Here is a 21,631-nt window from a genome sequence, read left to right as displayed (position 1 = left end):
TTGTCAGTATGATGGATACCTTTTTGGAAAGCTGGAGTTCAGGACTGTGGTCTCATTGGTGACTGTTTTTCTCTATATTTAATTTATTACGTGTTCATGAACTTGTGCACAGTGTGGAGGCTGCCTGAGAGTTTCTGCTTCATATTTATTAAAAAAAGATTGTGTAGGTGCCCAGCTTGTGGCCTTGGCTCATGCCCCATTGTGTGCAGAGCTTGAGGACAAGTTTTGGCTTAGAAGATGAAGAGCTTGATGAATTATGGGTTAGGTATTACAGAACGTCTGCTGGCTTGATTTGGAGAAAAGTTCCTGCAGCTGAATAATGGACTGATTAACATTGAGACCCTAAGGTGCTTGCAGTCTCTTGACAGATTTCCTTTGCTGTAGCACAAAAAAAACATGTTCTGCTGAGGTTTTTTGGAAGAGCCTTTCTTTCTAAATCTTAAACTAGAATTCCTTTGTGTATGCTTGCATTTCTGCATTGCACATCTTTATGGTCTGTCCATTTACACTTAAATACAACTCCCTGTTTCCTTTTCCTCAAGTATCAGTTTGTGGATGGTAAATGAGACTATTGGCTCTAATTGGAAGAACAGTGGCCAGCTGGAGGTCTTTCAGTTACCATTTTCAGAGTGGTGAAGTATACTTCTTACAAAGCACTATCTTCCTTTCTCAGAAGTTTCGGAAAGATTTATTTTTTTTCAGTTACGCTGTCAACATCAAGCAGTAGTCTCCTTTGTAAATAAGATAATACTGCTTTTTTTTCCAGTCAGCAGTTGTTTTCCTTCAAATAAAATATTAATGGCCACCAGAATTGGATTGTATGCCATCTTTTCTGACTCTTACTAGACAAAGAGTATACAAAATTCCAGGTTGTCTAGTTCTCCAGTATTTGGTGTGACTGTTCCAGGTTGGATTCTGGTCAAAAAGAAAAAAAAAAACTTTTATTTTGCCCCCATTTCTCAGGCTATTTAAGTCATTCTACCTTTAATATGCTCACAAGTATCAAGCTATAATAATAGCTGTGCTATTTCTATTGGTCTAAAGTGTATATGATAATAAAGTAAATAGATGGATTCTGTGAGTTGTTTTTTTTTTTTTCTTCTGTGGCAGCATAAGGAGATGACTGTATGCAGCTGTAAGACAAAGGAGCCTGTGCTTCTAGCTCTTTCTGGCTTGTTTGAGCCCCACTGTTAATTACAGTGCTCTGAGGGACATGACTAGAAGAAGGAAAACCAGGAGCTGAAGACAGGAGTGTTTTTTACCAAATTTTAAGAAGACCTTTAGTGAGCAGTGAATTAGTAAACCCTTATTGAAAAGCTTATGAGTCCTAAAATAGAAAGAGGACAAGTACTAAAAAGATTTTCTATGGCCTGATAAGGTCAGCCATGATTTAAGTGTTGACTCAGAGGTAAAATGCAAGCTATTTGGATGGTGTCAAAATTTCTGATTCTGAGCTCTCTGTCAGCCTAAAACCCCATCCCATTACCTGTTTTCTACATCTGTGAGGTGGGAGTTGGTGACAACAACTTCTGATGAAGCAGTTTAGACATCTACTAGTACAGAGTGCAGTTTGAGTTTTACTTTGTTAACATCTTAGGGTTTTGTATTGCTAGCCTGAACGGGAGGACCTACAACTTGGCCAGCCATATCTGTTCGGGTTTTCTGGTTTCTGGAGGTGCTGGAATGAACTTGAAGATTAGAAGACCACTAGTTTTCAATAAAATTGTGTTCTAAATTTCAGCTGTCAGTATTTTAATATTAGGGATGTTTGAATTAACTATAGGAGGGTAAGATCAGGATGTGAAACTTCATGTCAGGTGCTCTGTTCTAAACACGAATGTGCAGTTCTTAGCCCTGTACTGACTAGAGATGGACTCTGAATTAGTTCATATTTATGGTTAATGTTGATTGTGTAGATAATTTGTGAGAGTGGCTGAGGATCTCATGGTGTTTTGTTATTGCTCTTAAATGTACAATCGTATTTAATGAACAATGGGACAGCTTCTTACTTCATTGAGCAAAGAAATTGGCAGTGGCTTTGTGGAGATAATTGAAAAGGAAGAGGGGGAAAATGTAATAATTTTATTAAAAAGCAGAAGCCAGAAAGTTAGTACTGAATGCTTCACAGCTCTTTTTTAATGGTAACATTAAATGAACTTTTTTTAGAGATGAGAAGAAATAGTAGCCAGGTGATACTTGGTAGCATTGAGTAAGAGTGCATAGCTATCAATTAACTTGGAGTTCAAAGCTACTCATTTGTTCAGTTTTTATGAGCATTTCTATGCATTTTACTTCAAAATATTAACACTGTGCCAGAGATAGGCAAAATGTACCCCATGGAATAAACTTACTTCTCTAGCTGTAGCTGAAGTCGGTTTTGATTTTTCTGGACTTCTATAGATAGTTTCAATCCAGTGATATAAAATAGGTAGTCTTGAAACTGGAAAAAGTGTCAGTCTTTTGTTACCTTGAGAGACAGGTCTGTCCTGGCAGAAGTACTGGGAAGAAAACTGCCAAATGTGACCAGATGCTTTGGGCATCTTCTGATTTATAGGAGGTTAGTCATGTTTAAATGTTCCATCACAGTGTTGTCAGATGAGCTTTTGGAGATACTGGGTTAAGAAATGTTAAAGTTTAAGTCTCATTAAACACTTTTCAATTAAAATTAATTCAGGATGCCTTCTGGAACTTTTACTCGGGTGCATTTGTAATCAGTTTCACTTCTCTGATAATGTTCAGAACATGCAGTGTAGTCCTCTTTTAAAGACAGCAAATAGTCTCTTCTTTTGGCTTTTAAGCTGAATTTTACTGTAAGATTATGTATCACGTTAACAGAGCTTTAAATTTCAGTAAGCCACTGGGGTTGCAACTACATCATTTGAAGTCACCGTGGGATGTAAAATTGAGTTACCTGCCAGCAGCAGGTAGCATTTCTACTGTCAAGCATTTTGAACCTTTGTCCTGTGGGATACAAACTCAGAGTAATTCTCAGTAACTGCTTAAAAGTACAGTCACACTTCACCTGTACTCTGCCAAAATATTTGGAACCTAAAAGTGAAAAATTCTCAAACAGTAGCAATGACAGCAGTACAGAAATTTCAGCTATAAAATTCTATTTGCAACCTGGTAATCCATAAAACAGTAGGAAGATTTTTTTTTTTAGTAGTTCAGGTATATCTATCTCAGACATTTCCCACTACTCCCTTAATGGCACTGTTAAATAGTAACCACTACTGATCTGAGCATGAATGCTCTTAAATATCAGTGCTTATCTCCCTGGATTTATAAATGCAATGCTGAAGAAAATTAGTGAAAGGAATTCTGTGCTGTTTCTATTGGTCTAAAATGTATATGATAATAAACAAATTCTAAACATAGTCTTTCTGGAATTCCTTTCAACACAGTTATTGTGAGAATTGCTTATTATAGCAGTAAGAGGCTAGGAGGTTCTCAGTTTCACTCTATCCACTTCTGGTTGATATATGGTTCTTCAGAAAATGAATTTAAATACATGCTTAGTTTTCCAGCCTGAGATGTCTGAGGAGCTAGTGTTTAGTGGCATTGTGCATTTTGCCCATTGAGCTGAAAATAGTGAAATTTCTGCTTCTGAAATCAGTTGTCTGGTGTTGCCTGCGTGTGTAGGACAATTTTGTACGCCCTGTCACCAGGTTACAGTTCCTTGTAAGTACAGTGATGATGCCACTGCTTCCCTGTTCTAGAGGCATGTTGAGAAAATGTATTAGTTAATGACTGAGGTGACCTCAGTATGCAATCAAAGCAGAAGAAAAACTCAAGAGTAATTTATCTACTAATAATAGTAGCTGGAATTATTATGTGAGGTAAATAAGGCATGTGTTTGTATAACAAGGTTATCCCAAGGAAGAAGGGAGGATAAGAAAGAAAATGAGACAAATCTCTCTATTCAGGAAGACAATGTGAGAAGTATGTGAATTTTGCAATTTAAGTTACATGTTAAGTTTATAAAATGAAGTACTATGGAAAACTACTTGCTTTTAGATAGATTGGGTTGTGTTGGTCTTCACCAAAATTCTTTATAAAATTCATTATGGAGAACTTGTCTCTATTGTAGGTAGTAAATGAAAATGTGTATTGAATTTAAGTAGTAAAGGTTACATAAGGTTTAGTGAATTTGGGCTTGCAGCACCCTACTTAGTTGTGGCTTAGTTGTATGTGTTGTGGCTGGAAGTTGGACAAACATGCCTGTATGGCTTTTGGACTCTAAGAGTCTGCTCATCATGGTTCTGTAGACAACTCTTAAGTTCTTGTGTAAGGATGAAGCTGAAACACTCTGAAAGTCATGTAGCTCCTCTGTGTATACATTGTATTGCATCATATTTTACGTAAGTTTATACACGTGAAATAAGCTTAACGTGGAAGAAAGAGTTGTGATGGGCAGAATACTCTGTTCCAAATTTGATACAACAAGAGCTTTCCTATGTTGGCAGCACAATATGCTGGTAACTTATTGAAGCTCTTCTGCGAGTTACACATAATTACATATGCTGGCTTCACTTATGACTTCATAGGTTGATTTGAGCAAATCCCAGATGTCACCTTGAAATTCCAATTTAAATTATTTTTGTGGAATTGCACCATTCTGACTTCATTAAATGACACTTACTTCATAATAATAGTATTTCCCCACCAGGAAGTATGGGTAAACGCTGCAAAAGGCATAAATATTTTACTGCTTAAAAAAGTGTACACAGAGATATGACATGTGTTGCATATAGATGCATCTGTATGATTTGACATTCTACCCAAGTTCAGACTTCGGAGGAAAATCTCCCTCAGGTCTTCACTGGGTCAGATGCTCTTTCCACCATTCTTGATATTGCTTTGTGGAACTGCCCTTCATGATCAGCAAAATAATTCTGTCACTGGCTTGTCTTAACTAGATCATTGAATTGTGATCCTTGTAACTTCTGCCTGTCAGTGTATTTCTGGATGTTGAACAGTGGTAATGTTACCAACTAAAAGTTTTGGGAAATTTGGAATTAAGGGAGGATCTTCAGGCTACACTCTGAACAAGGTATAGCCAGCAGAATGAGCTGAGGGAAACCAGAATGAATACTTTGAAGACTAACATTAAGAAATAACTGAACAATTTTAACATAGTCAATTTGGAGTGAATGTAGAGTCACATTTGTTTCACTGACATTCATGTATTGCTCCTCAAATTGTACATAGTCAGTTTCAAGGGAGTGGGGTAATTGTATAAATGCTGAGGTCTCTTTTGTTTTGTGTTATCAATTGCACATGTGTTCAAAGCCTGTGCTCTCATTCCAGAGGCAGAAGGGATTTTTCAGGGGCAGACTAAAACGTTTTAGAAAAAATTTTGTTGCTGTCAGCAACAAACAGGAGTCAAACAGCACTGGGGCTTTTACAAAGAACAATTTTAGTGTGAAGCATCCTTTTCCTCTCTCCCATTTAAGAGCATTTTTCTTCCTGCTGTTGAACAGCATGGTGATTCATAACAGTCATTTAAAGTTTACTTTTGATTCCAGCAGGACTTGGAAACAACAGGCTAAATTTTAGGTATAAATTGAGCTATCTAGATTCACATTAATGCAGTAACTCTAGCAAACCAAGCAGCATATTTACTTTTCTTTTGCCTCAAAAAATAGAGTGATAAGTTCTGGAAAAATAACTAACAAATGAATGCAGTTGATTTACCAATTAAAAAGACTATGGAGTTCTTTGAAGACCTTGGAGGCAGAATAGCTCTGTATAAATACAAACTATTTCACTTAATGTACTGTTGCTGTAGGCATTCTAAGAATACCCTTGCTAAGCTGTCTTAGTGATTGTTTGCATGTTCATCAAGGGCTCAAAATTGAGTAGGCCAGAAAAGCAGCATCCCCCCCCAAAACATACTGTATTTTTCTCTTTGGACTCTAAAAAGATTCTATGGCCCTGAGCTCACCAGAAAATTAATGTCTGCCTGACAGGCAAAGGCTGCTGGTGCTTTTATAGAAACTATTTTAAATGTTGCATTCACCCAAAAATTAATTCTCATCTCCATGCTTTAAAATATGGAGACAGAGGCTGATATACAGCAGAATGAGGAAGAATGTTGGAAAAACAAATCAGTGATCTGGCATACAGAATTAAAATCAGTTCAAAGTGCTGGGGGAAAACACAGACTGAGACAAATGCATCTCAACTTTTGTTGAGTATTGGCTCCAAACCCAAAAATTTCTCAAGAAGAAAAGAAGAGACTTTCCAGAAAATTCTGTAGGGGAAAGCCTTTATGATGTTTAAAAATGTTAATTTAGGTGGATATAAAGACTTATTGAACCCACACAATTAAACATGAAAAGTCCCTTAGCCTGACTAACTCCAGAGTTGCTGTGATACAAGTCTTTTGATACCAAGAACTGGTTTTGATTGTTGCAAGTAGCTGAGTCTGGTTTTCTTCACAGGAGATGTGAAAGTGCTCTTCTGTCAGTGCCATTGCCTATAACAGAAGGAATGAACAAACGTTGACAAAAAATAACTGCAAGAAGGTTCATACCCTATGAAACGGAGATTTCAGAATCAGTGACATCCTTGTCTGTTGTCATTTTTTCCCTCTTCAGAAAATTAGGGGGAAAAAAAAGATCTTGGCTTCATGTACTGCTGAGAAAGAAGATTTTTAATGGTGATTCAGCATGCAGAGGCGGCTGTATTCACTTAAATTTAATTCCATGATGTCCTGTCCTTTGTCACTGTTTACAGTTTGTTGACTTCCTTAGTGCTTTTTGGCTGTTTCCTTTCAGGAAATGAAATGTCAAGTGGATATACTTCAGTAAGGTACTAGTAATTTAATTTTTATTCCCTATTCTTTCTAGAAATGATAAATATTGACTCTTAAATTTAGACTTTTTTCACATTCAAGGGAGTTGCAAATGTTGGGAGGGGAAAACTCTTATCCAAAGAATTTATTTTCTGGAGAAGTAATGCTCTTCCAACCTGAGACTTGTAATACTATTGTCTAATATTTGTATTATTATTGTGAAAGAAGCCTACATAACCCTAGGCAAAAGGCATAATTTCAGGTGAGCCCATAATTTCAGGTGGGAATGAGTCTCATTCCCAGTGTATAAAGACCAAATTCAGACCTCCTTGTGAAAGAGTCCTGTTGATAAAGTGGACAATGGCATTGTATCTAGTAATGTGTCATTGTGTCTAGTATCTGGTAAAGCTCCTGCATGGCTGTAAGTTTGTGTGTAAAGATGTTGACTTCATTGTCAGCCTGTGCGTTGCAGCAGCTTCCCTCAGTGGAAGATTGCTTGTGGAGGGCTGCAAAGTTGCTGCTGCTTCATTAGAGCTGAGATGAGGATTGTGTGGAATAACTCTGTGCCTTAGATGTATGTCTATGTCTAAGTGTGGCTTTTGGGCCTTTTTAAATGTATCACTCAAGTGAAAGCCTTTTGGGTCCAGATATGCTTATGTACCTAAGAACATTTCTAAGATGATCGTTTGAATAGAAGCTTAAAAAGGCTTGTTCACCTGAAAGCTCTGCTTACAGCTGGAGTAGTATCCAGCCCTAAACCTGAAGCACTGATATGAGCTCAAACATGAGGCTCTTGAAGAGCTTGAAGTTCTGTTTCAGGACAAGTACTTCACTCAGGGAAAGACAGTCCATCTGGGTGATAATATTTTGCGTAATTGATATTTGAAATTGCAGCTGAAGCACTTGACTGCCTGCCTATCCTCAGAAGTACAGTCAGCTGAACTCTCTCGCTGTAGCAGTCATAGTGGTGCTTGGAATCCAGCTGTAGTGAAGTCACATAGTTCTTCAAAGAAAAGTGTCTGAGCCCTAAACAAAGCAGTTTTGAACTAAGGATTTGAAATAAGCAGTCTTAGGTCATCAGCATTTCCTTTTGAATGGGTTAGGCACACTCCTGTTCAATGTGCTGCTTGCTCCATGCAAATAATTTCTCTCATCCCTTGGGAAAGAGACCTAGGACTGATAAGCGTTGAGACTTATAACTTGAGGCTAAAATTTAGCTCTTTATCATCATAACCATTTGTTGATCTAGTTTAAATATAATTTATTTAAGCCAAAGAAATGCAGTACAGATTAAAATAATTATTACCCAATAAGTTTATTGAAATGAGTTGAGGCCATTCCATCAGAAATCACACCACACTGCATTCTTTCATTTATTTGGTTTGGTACCTTTTTCTGGTTCACTCTCATCTATGTGAAGGGAAATGATAGTTACATTTCTCATTACCAGAGAGAATGGCTGTAGTTTAAGATAGGATGTTCATTGCCTGAGGATTGTATGTAAGGAATATTCATAGTGGTAAAAAAGACAAGGAAGACAAAGGGTGATTCATAAAACCTGCTGGCAGAGATCTCAGATTTCAAATCTATGCACTTGTACATTATGGGTTTCCACGGGAAAAATTGAAATGTAATTTCTGTGAATTCCTCTCTTGCTCTAAAAAGGCTGTGTCAATGAGAAAATTTATCAGCAAAGGGCTTGTGCCATGTAAACACAGTTAGGTCTTTCTAAACAATCTCAGTACCTACACCTGCATGGGCTCCTTTGGTACTTTTAAGTGAAGCCATCCATAGAAAACACAAAAAAACTGTGTTGCAGACAGTAGAGAGCCTTTGGGAATTTGTCAAAATTAATAGATGAAACCTACTTGAATGAAACAAGTATTGCTGTGGTAAATGACTTCAAACAATACACTGTTCACACTCACCTCTATTCTAAACTGAGATTAAGATAATTGAAGAGTGGGTTATTTGCCTCTCCTAGAATAGACTACTAAAAATTTTGGTGTGTTTTGGAGCGTGGTGGAGGTGGTGATGAGGAAGACACTGGAATTCTCTGTTCAGTTCTTTGACAGGGAGGAAGGCAGAGATTGTATCACTGTGATAATCAGGAAGGAAAAATACTTTTCCAGTTATTTTCTTTTCAGTTGCCATCTTCCTCCCTGGAAGCTTCTTACCTGATGCTTCCAGGAAGCATCAAATGTTCTGGATGATTTCTTTTCCTGTTTGTCAAGCATGCTGAAGAAGCAGGCAGGGCTTAAAAAGAGAGTAGAGAAACACAAGGAGGCGACAGAAGCAGGAAGTCTGAGAGCTCAGTTCTGACTGCAGGGAGAAGATTGTGGTAGGAGCTTCTGAGCAAGACAGAGGGAGGAAGCGGTGTGAAGATGTAGTGACACAGCGAATCAGAAATAGGTATCTGGAGAGGTGTGTGTAATAGTGGCAATAAGAATGGCAACAAAAATATCCCTCTTCAGTTACTGCTGTATTAGGTAGCTGGATGGTGTTTTGATTTTTTGGAAGCCTTTTATTTTGCATCAGGACAGTAGAACTGAGTACTTGAAAAGTGAGGAAATATCAAAGGTTAAGCTGTATTAACTAATGAAATACATGTAACATCATACAAATGCAGCAAAAACATGAAGTACAGAAATAACAAAAAGCAGGAGTGCTGAACTAATTACATTTTAATAGTGTGTTCCTACAGCTGTCTAGACATGTTAAATCAAGTAAAGCTTGCCATACTGTCATCTTGCTCCAAATATTTGACTGGGTGGATGTGCACACATACACCTCACCTCATGCAGAACTGGGGGTATACTTCTAAGCATTAGAGAAGTTATTGGATCTTGGATGAAATAAATCTTGATCTTCCTTTTAATTTCATTGACATGTCTAATTTCTCTCAATGTGAAAAGAGAACTGGCTTTGAGGTGTACTAGGGAACAGTAACCAAGTCTCTTGTAAGAGCAAAGGTAGGCATTGTATATTGAAGCCAAAAATCAAATTACTCAACAGCTGTGCCTTGCCTTTATTTAATCCATGTAGTTTTCAGACTTGTTTGTGCTTGTGACTGTTACAGAAAGAATAAGATTTATATTTTGCATGATTTTTAGATGAGCAAGGTTTGAATGCAGAAGATTTTACTGCTGTGCGCAGAGCAGAGTAAGGGCTGAGTTTAGTCCTGCTAAGGTTGTGCAAGGGATGATGCCTGTATCAACAGAGCAGAAAGGGATTTGGGAGATGTGTGCTCCTTTGGCCTAGTTTGCAGATTGGTTCTGGGTATGAAGTATCAGTGCATTGTTGGGAGACAAAAATAAATTCAAATCATAGAAGCATTTTATCTGAAGCTGCGTTAAGTAATTTGGCTGCTCTCCCCACCATTGATCAGACCTCAGCTGCAATTTAGTGTGGTTTTGGACAGGGCTTGTGAAGAAAGATGATGACCAAGTGACTGATATCAAAAGCAAAACAAAAAAAGATGGAGATCTGTAAAATACAAGCTGTTAGACTGAATGTTTAGGTGATTTTGGTCTGGTCAAAATGAGACCAAGGGAGATTGAAGGCAGTGGTCTTCAAGTATGTTAGAAAATGGTCCACAGATGAATAATGTCTTGTTAAAGTTTGCTGTAGATAAAACAGGGCAAGAGTTTGCTGGAGTTGCTACAGGGGAAATGTGGGTTAAGTATTAGGATTATCTCTATAATAAGAGAGGCTGAAGTGCTAGAATAAATTCTTCGGGGAGGCTGCGGAATCTGCATAATAGAAGGGGTTTGGAGATAGTCTGGACAAACCTTTCGTTTAATGTTGCTGTTTTATCCTGGAAGATGAAGATAGGGGAGATGAAGTGATCTCTCAGAATCTGTTTCAGCCCTTTCTGTTCCTTTTAAAGGCTGTATTTCTCTCAATGTGTAATCAGAAATTTAGGGAAGAACTGCCTCCGGCCTGTATGTTAATCTAGTGTCTTTTTTTTTTTCTCCTTTTTCTTTAGCATATAATGCTAGCATTATAAATCTTCTAGATGATGCTATTTCTATGTTGTATGACAGCTAAGTTCAACTTGTTCTGATCTTTGGGAACTAGGTTTTTGTTGTTTTGTTGGGTTTTTTTTCTTTTGTTTTAAATGGATGACTAAGTGGTGACAAGACAGAACTTCCTCGTATATTGTCAAAAGTGTAAAAAGGTAATTTGACAATAGTTCTAAGGGCTGAACTATCTTACTTTTATGGTTGATTTTTATATAGTGTCATCTCTTCTTTTAGCTGAACAAGCATACCTAGTGTAAGAACTAAACCAGGCAGGCTGGTTAGACTTAGAAATAAGTGGGAGACCTCTTTTTTAGGAAATAAGTAATTTCCTTCTTTTTATTTCCTTTTTTTTTTTTTTTTCTCCTGTGCCAGCATTTAGCTAAGAAAAAAGAGACTGTTGGTCATCTAAGAATTTAAAATGTTGAATCTATTAGCTGTTTAAAAGCTAATTTGGTTTGATTTTAGAATATTTAATTTTAAACACTCTCCTTATGCACCATGGTTATAATTTGAAAACATGAAATAGCCTAAGGTAATGTTTTCATTGGGAAAATAATGTAATTTTAAAATATAAACTTAAGGTCTGATGACACACTGTGTAGATAAATATATGAAAACATACTGGGATCAGTGCAGAAGTAGATTGTCATGAAAAGAGAGTATTGTGTATCATTACTGGAGGTACTGATGGAATGTCTATAGTTCTGCTAGTTCTGTTTCCTTAGATTTGCCTCAGGATATAGTCATAAGTGAAGGTGTTGAAAAAAACACCACAAAACTCACAAAAACTGAGAACAACAACAACCCCCTGAAGCTGCCTTATTAAAATAGCTTTAGAAATTTGTGTACAAGGAACATGGGAGACGTGTGTATAAGCTACACTGTGTATTCAGCTGATAGAAGCCACTGCTTGTCTTTTTTTTTTTAATTGTGAATGCTTTTGATTAGATCACTGTGAAGCACAAAACCATCACACAAATAACATCAATGTTTTTGACACATTAAAATGTTTCATTCTCTTTGCGCCCTTGACCTATGTAGTTATCTATTTAACTTAATACCAGTCCTGCTTTCACTAGTGTTGCTAGCCCACTGTCTTCCTGCAAAACAGGGACATACCACAAATCATCTGAGCTCCACTGCAGCTATTGAATATTGGCAGAATGTTGGAGCTGTGAGAGCAGCCATAAACCCAAGGAAATAAAGTGTTTATAGAAATTATTCTAGAAAGAAACAAAGTCTGAGTTGCATTACACAGTGACTCAGGAGGTTGTGGAGGAATCCTTCCCCTTATTACAATTCTTTCCAGATGTGGCTGTGTAAGCTATTGTGACCACCTGGACATAAAACCTGCCACCTGCCCTTTCTTAACTACTTAAAATTTCTTGCTAATGTGGGGGGAAAAAAATTTGTCATAATGAATAGCGGGGGAAGAAAGGATTCTATTAAGAAATCCTTTTGCTTATATTTTCCATTTCTCCTGCAGTTGTTGCTAAATCATAAATTCATCACAGCAGGAGTTTGCTGTGTTCATGATATTATATCATAGTGACTTACGGAGATGGAAAAAAAATCACATCCACACGGTGCCAGCTTTCAACTAAAATCCTGTCACTTTACCCAGACATCTTTCTTTTTTTAATCTGGCTCAAGAGTTTTACAGATTTTGGAAATTACAGGCACATTCTTCCACTCATATCTTTTGACAAATGTATCACAGAGTTCTTAAATATGAGTGAGCCTGGATCAGGAGGCAGAAGGATGGCACTGTTGGCTGAATATCTTTGTGAAATTGCTGTCTAGCTGAGGTATGAAGCTTTATCCAGTATTAGTCATCTTGATTGTCTTGTCTTTATTAAAACGACAATCTGAATCTATCTCTGGTTTGGCCATTTTTTTCAGTAACTTTGCTGTTTATTTGGTGTTTGCATCATCTACTTTTGTTTTTGTTTTTTTTTTCATGAAGCTCATTTGTTTATCTGGTCTCATATTTGTATTTCTTCAGTCTGCTGTTATACTTAGGAGCGTAGTGAGGTGTTTCATTTCCACATGTTTTAAAATTGGTCTAGAAGAGTTTGATATACTTCTGTCTATATATATTTTAAAAAATTATTCCAGGTGTGTTGTTGTAGCACTATCAATTTTTTTCCAGAAGTGGATTTGAGATAATCTAAGTTGCAGATTTTGTCGTGCCATTACATGTGCCATGTCACAGTGGCATCATCAGTAGGGGTTCTGGAGTTTGAAGAGAATACTCCGTATGCTTCCTTAAAAATATACTGTCCTTTAATATGAGCTAGTCCAAAGTCAAAAGAGATCAAGGCTATAGCAGTACTGCTCTTTTCCTAGCACGAAATTGTGGGGTTTAGCATGAATAATGCAAAATCAGTTAACAGATATTGAAGAATAATTTCCTGTTTAGAATTGAATTTTCCTCTTTGGAGATGAGGAGATTCAAGGAGGTCCAAGAGTCTAAACTTGAAGTTCCTGATAAAAGCTTCCTTTCAGGAGAAGGGCTGGTGGTCTTTTTTTCAAATTGAATCTGTGTGTACTAAGTTTACTGTTAAGGTCTCTAAGCCTCAGAATCTGTGAGGGATAGTACTGCTGACTTCTCTGCAGCTGCAGAAAAGAATGATAATGACATCTCTGCCTTGAATCACCTCCTCACACACTGATAAGTTTTTAGCTCAGATGCCATAATTAGCTTTGTATCCATCCTAAGGGTCTTCAAAAGAATTGAAGTTAAAAGTTGTGGCCTTCTAGGGAAGGAGAACAAATTAAGTGGTTTTGTTGTTTTCATAAATCTAAGAAAGATGGAGAAAATCTTCCCATGTATAAAGAATGTGACGGTGTCTTATTTCTGTCACTTTGCAACTACCAGGACAGGAATATCTGAGAATTTCCTTTATAGCAAAATAACTAGCACACAGCTAGATAAACACATCATGTGATGGTTGACCAAGCAGCTGACAGGTCAAGCACAAAGGGTTGTAGCAAATGGGGTTACGTCAGGTTGGTGACTGGTGGCTAGTGGATGTCTGTAGGGCTACATTTTAGGATCAGTGCTTTTCAACACAGTTTTGGGTGCTACAGTATGTTAAGCCTGTAAGGTGTCTAAGACAGTGCCCAAAGAAGGGGCAGGGAGAAAACAGGGAGGGCCTTGAGGAGAAGCCATAAGGGGAGCAACAGAGTCTGTTCAGCTTGGAGGAGACTGAGGACAGATCTCACTGCAGTGACAGCTTCCTCCTGAGGAGAAGAGGAGGAGCAGGCACTGATCTCTTCTCTCTGGTGCCCAGTGACAGGACATGAGGGAATGGCCTGAAGTTGTGCCATGGAAAGTTTTGGTTGGGTATTAGGAAAAGGTTCTTCTCCTAAAGAGTAGTTGGGCACTGGATCAGGCTCCCCAGGGCAGTGTTCACAGCATCAAACCTGACAGAGTTCAAAAAGCTCTTGGACAACACTCTCTAGGGGACATGGTGTGACTTACAGGTTGGTCCTATGCAGGACCAGGAGTTGAACTCCATCTTTGTGTAGGTACCTTCTAACTCATTGATATTCTATGAAAAACTTTGCTGAATAATGATTTGAGTATTTGTAGGGGCTAGGACTTCCATCATGTTTTTTTTCAGACTCCTTCCTGAAAATCTGCGTTGAAATATTGTATCAGGGATACTCTTTAGCTCTCTAGATATTGATCTCTGTTTTTGAAAGTACTGTTTGACTACTATTACTCCCAAACTTAGATACTAATATTCTCTCATCCAAAAGCATTGGAAAGCAAATTTTGCAATTTCTGTTGAGTCTTGTACTGAGGCATCTCTTTTACTAAAATAATAATTGTGCTACAGGATTTTCTGGTAAAATCTAAACTATATGATAAAAATGATTTAAAATTTTTTGTTGTTGTGAATGCTATACCCAAGATTTACTACAGCTCAGCACTCAACAACATAGTAGAAAATACTGTGAAGGAGAATTAAATGATGGTTTCATTTCATCTTTACTGTTTCAAAAACAACAGTGGGCCTGAAGCTGGGTGTGCAGACAATGTACTGCACTTTAAGTTGGGTCACATTCAAAAGAGCTGCTTGGGTTCACGAACAGCACATGTTATTGAATGCTGCACATATGGATGTTTCTTCTGGATTGCTGGTGCCAAATGCATTAACAGCAGAGCTGTTGTACACCTGTGTTATACACAGAGGTGTATACAGCACTAAGAATGCCATTGTATTCATGAGCTTCATGTCCTGGGTCAACACTCAGCAGAGCTGAGGGGACAAGACTTACTGAAAGGTGTCCCACCTTGGGGAGGTGAGGACAACAAGCCTGTCCATCTGTCCCTGCACAATTTCACGTCAAATTCTCATCTCCTGGGTAGATAGAAAATGGCGATACTTCCTGTAACTCATTGACCACGATTATGCCAAGTTGCTATGGACTATGGTCAGACGGTGGACAAACTTTCTGTTCTTTGTGGACACACATTGTACAGAACATGTCTCGGTAGCAGGCTTGTACAAAACATCTCTGGGTGTCAGGCAGAAGAATCAGACCACATGGCCTCCACTTTTCTCCCATGTTCCTTCCTGGTGTCGTAGCAACACAAACCATGTGACTTCCATTCAGGTTCAGTGTTTGCACTGTGGGCTCCATCACATATTGAGCTCTGCATTTTCTGCCCTTCTAACAATGACAAAGCCAAATTGTTTTTATTTTTTCTTAGCTAAGCCAGAAAGCTTGTCTGGGTCCCCCAGTACTGGTTTCTACAGTGTAGGCAGGACCGACTTCTGTGACTCAACTAACCCTGTTTTTTTAATTAGATCACATCCTAAAGGAAAAATATTGCTAAAATGTCTGAAAATATAAGATATAAAATGGAATCTTTTCTAGGAAAATATATGTATAAAATCATGCAAGTAAAATACAAAGATGGCAATGTTGCTCATCAAGCTTTTTAAAGTATAACTTAAAAGTTCTACCCTCAGCAGTTTATAGGTCACTTTTATCTCTTTATTGGTTAAGGTGTATTTATTTTTGTAAGAAATAGGGAGCATCCTGGAATCCAAGATGTCTTCTAAACCCCCTAAAATCACAATATTAGCCTTTGATTGAAATATTTTATTATTATATCTGTCAGAGCTCTTCCTTTTCTAAGCCTTGTTTAGGGAGAATAAGGTGGAAGCATCTGTACTACAGCTGCTGTTCAAATAGTGCCTTTACTGTAGACAAAACAATAGGCACAATTGCTCAAATTTGTTTGTTTATGAAGAGCCAGTAATAAGAAAGCTTTATATTCTTTGGAAATAGGAAGATTTTTGAGATTTTCTTGATATTTTCAAAAAAGTGTTTGTCTGGAGGGTATTTCATGACCTAGGTTAGGCAACTATCCAGCAACTTTATTTCTATGACATGAGGAAGAAGGAGATTCTTCTCTGTGTGTCATTTCTTGGCATTGTTAGGTTTGATATGAAAGTAGTTATTAATAGTTTCCACAAAGATGCTATTATATATTTTTGAGAACTTACTGAATTTATTAGTAGTATGTAGAGGACAAAATGTTTTCTTTTTAAATAATTGCAGATGGAGTCTTTTCTTTTCCCCGTCTTTCCTAATAAGTAGTTTCAATCCAGTTTTTGCCTTCAGCTGTTAGATATAGAATCAAATACATATGGTTTTAAATAGAATTCTGTAACAAGAATTTCTTATAACTAGCTAAATTACAAATTAGTGCTTGTGCAGTCTTTAGTACAGTCAAGTTTTTTAAAATGACTGCAGGGAAGTACATACAAAAAGAGAATCTAGCCATTTTTTTTTAATCTTTGATCTCAGAATTTTAAAGCACTGATGCTTCCTCAGTCTTTTCTCTGAGGTATTTTTTACTAAAACAAAGGCTGACAGTAGAGCTCAGTCTAATTCTAGTATGTAAATTCTTGTGGAAAAATAGTGCCAAAAACCTGTGAAGAAAAAATGGGTCCAGGCTGCTGCGTCACAAGGTTTGACCACTTCAGGCTGGGGTGCCAGGAGATTTGAGACAGATGTTTTCAGACGTGCCGCATGCCTAAAACGTTTCCAGGGGTCGAGCTACAAATAGTGACTTAATAAGTGCAGAAACAGGAAAAGTATGTAGGCACACACAAGAGTTTATTCACCTCTAGGTGCACAGCCAGCCTCTTTACATTACATCTGCCTGTCAGGGTTGGCTATTTAAGCTGTCATGCCCTTGGTATTGCTCTTTGTCTGCCTGTGAATAAAGTGCAGCATTGTGATTACTAATCCCACTCCAGTGACTTGACTTTAAATGTGGTTTTGGAGCGGATCCCGGAGTTCTGTTTGCTAAGCTTCCTACTCCTGTTTCAGAGACACCACTGGAGATCTATGAGAGAGAGCACTGCAGACTGCCCTCCTCCTGTAGACCTGTCGCCTTCCCCCCCCCGCCCCGCGCCTTTTTTTTTTCTCCCAAAAACTTTTTGAAGGAAATCAATGGATACCAAAGTGATCTGTTTATTTTTCTTTTTTTCTTTGCCTCCGCTGACAGTGGGAAATCACACTGGTCGCATCAAGGTGGTCTTTACACCCAGCATCTGTAAAGTGACTTGTACCAAAGGCAACTGTCAGAACAACTGTGAGAAGGGAAATACAACCACCCTCATCAGTGAAAACGGCCATGCTGCTGACACTCTGACAGCCACTAACTTCCGAGTAGGTAAGTACCCTGAAACTGTGTTTGTCCTTAGCTGTCCTCTCTTGACTAACAGAGGGAGGAGATGTTTTGTTATTAATACCAGTTGTGCATCTGTTACTCTTTGTTTGGACGGCTGTGCTGAGCAGGAACCATTGTATGTTAGACAAGCTTTCTGGAGTCCTTCAGAAATGTTCCCAAAAGTTCCTTTTGTGTCAGAGAAAATGAGCTCCCATATTTTTCATCTGAATTTTCAGCTGCAGGGATGCGACATGCTAAGCTGAAGCCTTCGGTAAAATTCCTCCCTCAGAGTTTGTGTTAGTAAATAGGGAAAATGACAGATTACACCAAAAGTTGTGTTTCCTCTTTTTTACTTGTTTAGTATGTACCAAATGCACAAAAAACCTACTGAACAGCTAACAGTGATTCTGTATTCAGAAATCTGTTCAGCAGTTCCTTAAAACTACAATCCTTTTTAAATATGCAGCAGCTTAAAACTTACTGCTGAAAGTACGTCAGATTTCATATTTGGCATTTTTAGAAACTGAAATAATGTTGAGCCTAATTAAAGTTATTGAAGCCAGTAATTTCTTTGTTAATGTTTATTCTTTCTGCTTGCTCAGTAAGAGTATCAACAGTATGCTAGACTAAACCTTACAAATCTTTGACTCTACTGAAACAAATCCTGAAAGCTATCTAGGATGATGATTAGCATATTTTAACTATATACTATAAAGGCATTTGTGTGCACATATTTGCCTTCTAAGTTAAAATACACAGGTATATGGGTGCATACCAGAACACTTTAAATTTTTTTGTTTCACTTTATGATACCTTGAACTGCTCTGGGAGAGTAATTTTGTAGTTACCCTGAAAATATCACAGCATTGTTTTCTGGGGGGGTGAAAAAAAATAAAAAATTTTGCAAATTCCTAGTTAAAGAATGCCAGATATGAACACTGTAATTTTAGTCTCTGTCTAGAATAAACATAGAGTTCAGGCAGTGCTGAGGCTGGCCAATATTGCCGATTTTCAAGTGCAGTGCATTTCGTGCTCTGAGGGTGGGAGGGAAAAGCGTTCGAAATTATTATTCTTTTCTTCTGGACAGTTAATACAAAAAGCAGTTCTTTCTTTTAACACTCTACTAGACTGTCTGACTGTGGGGGAAAGCCCTTGAAGTTACAAACTCATTCTTTTGTAGTATGCATATTTGTAAAAACGTATATGTTTTGGACTGCTAGTAAAACCAGTGTTTTAAAAGAAGAGCAGTACAAATTTTGGGGTTTGCTTGTGGTTGTTTGGAGGCACAAAAAAAAAAGTATTTTGTAAAGGAATGGTAAATATTATACTTTTAATTCATGTTTTACTGCCAATGCAGATTTTTAGCAATGTTTTGGCAAGAACCCCAGCTAAGTAAGTTTCTTGTTTAATTTTCTGACTAGCATGAAAGGATAGGGTTATTCTTCCCTCCTTTCATTTGACCCAGTTTTTCTATTGAAATTATGAAATGCTGAGAACAGGCATAGATGTAATTTGTCTGCTATGTAAATCTGTGCTGTAACATGACCTTCTCTCAAATACTTGAAAACTTGGAGAGCGGAAATTGACCTGTGAAGACGTGTTCCACACCTTCCTTCCTGGCCTCAGGCCATGCAGCTCTGATGCACTGGGTACAATGGGCTGCTAGAAACATTCAACAAAAGTCAGCCTATAATAGCATTCGATGGAAAGATAAGGGAGTCTTGTGTTGAAAAAGGTATAAAAGCAAGTTGCTACAGATGGATAAGGATTTTTAACCTGCCTGTTAGCTGTCTTCCATACTACATTTAAAAGACAAAAAGTGTTTAGTACAGCTCTAGGTCTTGTTATATTCACAGAAGAATAAGAAGGTCTGAACTAAGGCTTAAAGGCTCTCCAATTAAAAATACAAATGCTGCATGAGCTTCTTAAAAAATAGAGAAGAGGAATCCTATAGCTGTAGATTAAATTTTTTCACCAATCACAGTTTTCAGGAGCTTTTGAATCAGAGTTTAAAAATACACTACTGAAATAATTTTTCATATGTGTTCTCGAACTAGAGCCTCTCACTAGCTTAGGCTTGTCCTGATGTCTCCTGACACATAGAGCTGATATAATTTGTGTCTTCCAAGATCATTAACCTGTTATATTTTTAACAGCTGAGTCATGTTTAACTTGTGCTTTTTGCTTTGAAGTCTCTGTTCTAAACTTCTTTACTTCCTGTTAATCCAAAATGTGTGGAAATTCTTATTTAGATGACTTGGTATATAGAAATGCAACCATGAAACAGAATGTCGTATCAGGAAATACATATTTAAAGTGGTGAACTGCACTTTTTCAATATGTTTTTAAACAATATCTATTCTTCCTAAAACCAGAGAAAATAGTCACATGCCCTATTTGCGAAAGTTTTAAATGCATTTCTGTAGCAGGAAGAGCATTCTAGTACACAAGACAGAATTTGGGTTCTCAGACGACATGGGTTACACATCAGTTTGCTTTGTTCTTAATAATAAATTATTTCTAATAATGTAAAATTGTAAATTTGTTTCTTTTCAACTTTGTGCTGAACTTTGTAAACACTGCGTTTTCAGAGATAATAAGTTGCAGTGTCTGTAATACAGCTACTCAAGCTTTGCCATGGATTATTTCACATTCTTAATGTGCTCCCTTTGTCAATTCAGCTGAAGCTTGGTAGAGTGAGCCCAGGCAAGGAACAAATCATGTTTCCTGAAAATTTTATCCAATATGGATAAGCCATTAAAAACAAAAACCCACAATAAGGGACAGACTGGGGGGAATGCTGCTTTTCAGGTAGCTGTGGTGAGGAATAGCTTCTAGCACTGCAATTTAAGGTGATGAAAGCTTGGAATTTAAAAGGAAGGACCTCTTTGATTTCCAGGCTGCTTCAGTGAACCTTTGGTGTTTTTTGCAGTTTAATTTTGTGAATGGGATATATTGCAGTTAAACTAACCAACCTCCAATATTTCATTGGCTTGGAGAATAAAAGCATTTAATCTGAGTGGAAGCTTCTGCTGAATGGATGAATCTTACTATTCTGCTGGATTGGTGCATGTGTAGTTTGTATGGTATTTCAGTCCTGATATATCTACTGAGACTTGTAAAACAGGCTTGATATGTGTGCATAGGAAAGGATAGGAATAGAGTAGCACATGAGGTTTCTGTCTCTTTCACTGTTGAAGTTTCTCAGTAAGGTGTCCTGTTTCTACTCAAAATTATTCCAGATTCCAATTTTGAAATGAGTTCTCTTTCCGTAAGGAGTGGGAGGACAATGAGTAATTTGTAACTATAAAATGAAGCAATAAGGAGTTAGTAAATGCCCAAATTAATATAATATCTTCATGCTTTTTCCTCCTCCAGTGCTGTGTATATATATTTAATTATAGCTTTACATTTAGTTTTTTTCCCAAGGGATCTGTGCTTCATTCATTGAACAGGAATGACAGAACTTACTATGGGAAGCAGTCATGTAATACTTAGGTTCATAGTCACTGTTCATTTGCAGCCCTGCCTCTCTTTTAAAGCAGTTCATTCAAATTGTTACAAATGAGAAGTTCAAAGTTGCATACTTGCAAGTGAAAGTGCATATCTTTATGTAAAAATTTTGTGTCTGAGCACTTGGCAGTATCTGTGTTGAATAAGGAAACAGAATCATAGAATTAGAGAAGGGTTTGGGTTGGAAGGGACCTTTAAAATCTTAGAGTTCTACCCCCCTGTCCTGGGCAGGGATACCTTCCATTAGATAGGGTTGCCCAAAGTCCCATCCAACCTGGCCTTGAACATTTCCAGGGATGGGACATCCACAGCTTCTCTGGGCATCCTGTGCCAATGCCTCACCACCCTCACAGTAAAGCATTTCTTCCCCTATCTAATCTAAATCTACCCTCTTTCAATTTAATGCCACTCCCCCTTGTCCTGCCCATGCCCATGTAAAAAGTCCCTCTTTGGCTGTCTTGTAGGCTCCCTTTAGATGCTGGAAGACTCCTATGGGGTCACCTTGAAGCCTTCTCCAGGTGAACTAAGTGGTGTCTTCGAGTAATAAATGTATCTGGTCCTTCACATTTAATCACAAATTCTGAAACTTCC

At 37.6% G+C, this 21,631-nt stretch overlaps 1 protein-coding gene across 34 annotated transcripts in view; it reads left to right on the top strand.

Moving 5' to 3' along the window:
- The window catches only part of LTBP1 (latent transforming growth factor beta binding protein 1), a 187,045-nt gene that overhangs the window by 48,764 nt on the left and 116,650 nt on the right, over window positions 1-21,631 (top strand). For 30 of the 34 annotated variants that reach the window (XR_015283512.1, XR_015283511.1, XR_015283515.1 and 27 more), the window contains exon 5: window positions 17,363-17,530. Coding sequence is in view for 28 of the 34 variants with exons in the window: in XM_086878057.1 (XP_086734183.1) it covers window positions 17,363-17,530 (168 nt within the window). In the remaining 6 variants the exon portion in view is untranslated. Of the gene's footprint in view, window positions 1-16,939; window positions 17,531-21,631 lie in introns of those variants that run through there. The other 4 variants (XM_086878076.1, XM_086878075.1, XM_086878077.1 and 1 more) reach the window with 3 other exon arrangements.

This window comes from Cyanistes caeruleus, chromosome 2 (assembly GCF_971803275.1).
Source record: "Cyanistes caeruleus chromosome 2, bCyaCae1.hap1.1, whole genome shotgun sequence".
Taxonomy (NCBI): Eukaryota; Metazoa; Chordata; class Aves; order Passeriformes; family Paridae; genus Cyanistes; species Cyanistes caeruleus.
This window is presented reverse-complemented; position numbering and strand designations above follow the sequence as displayed.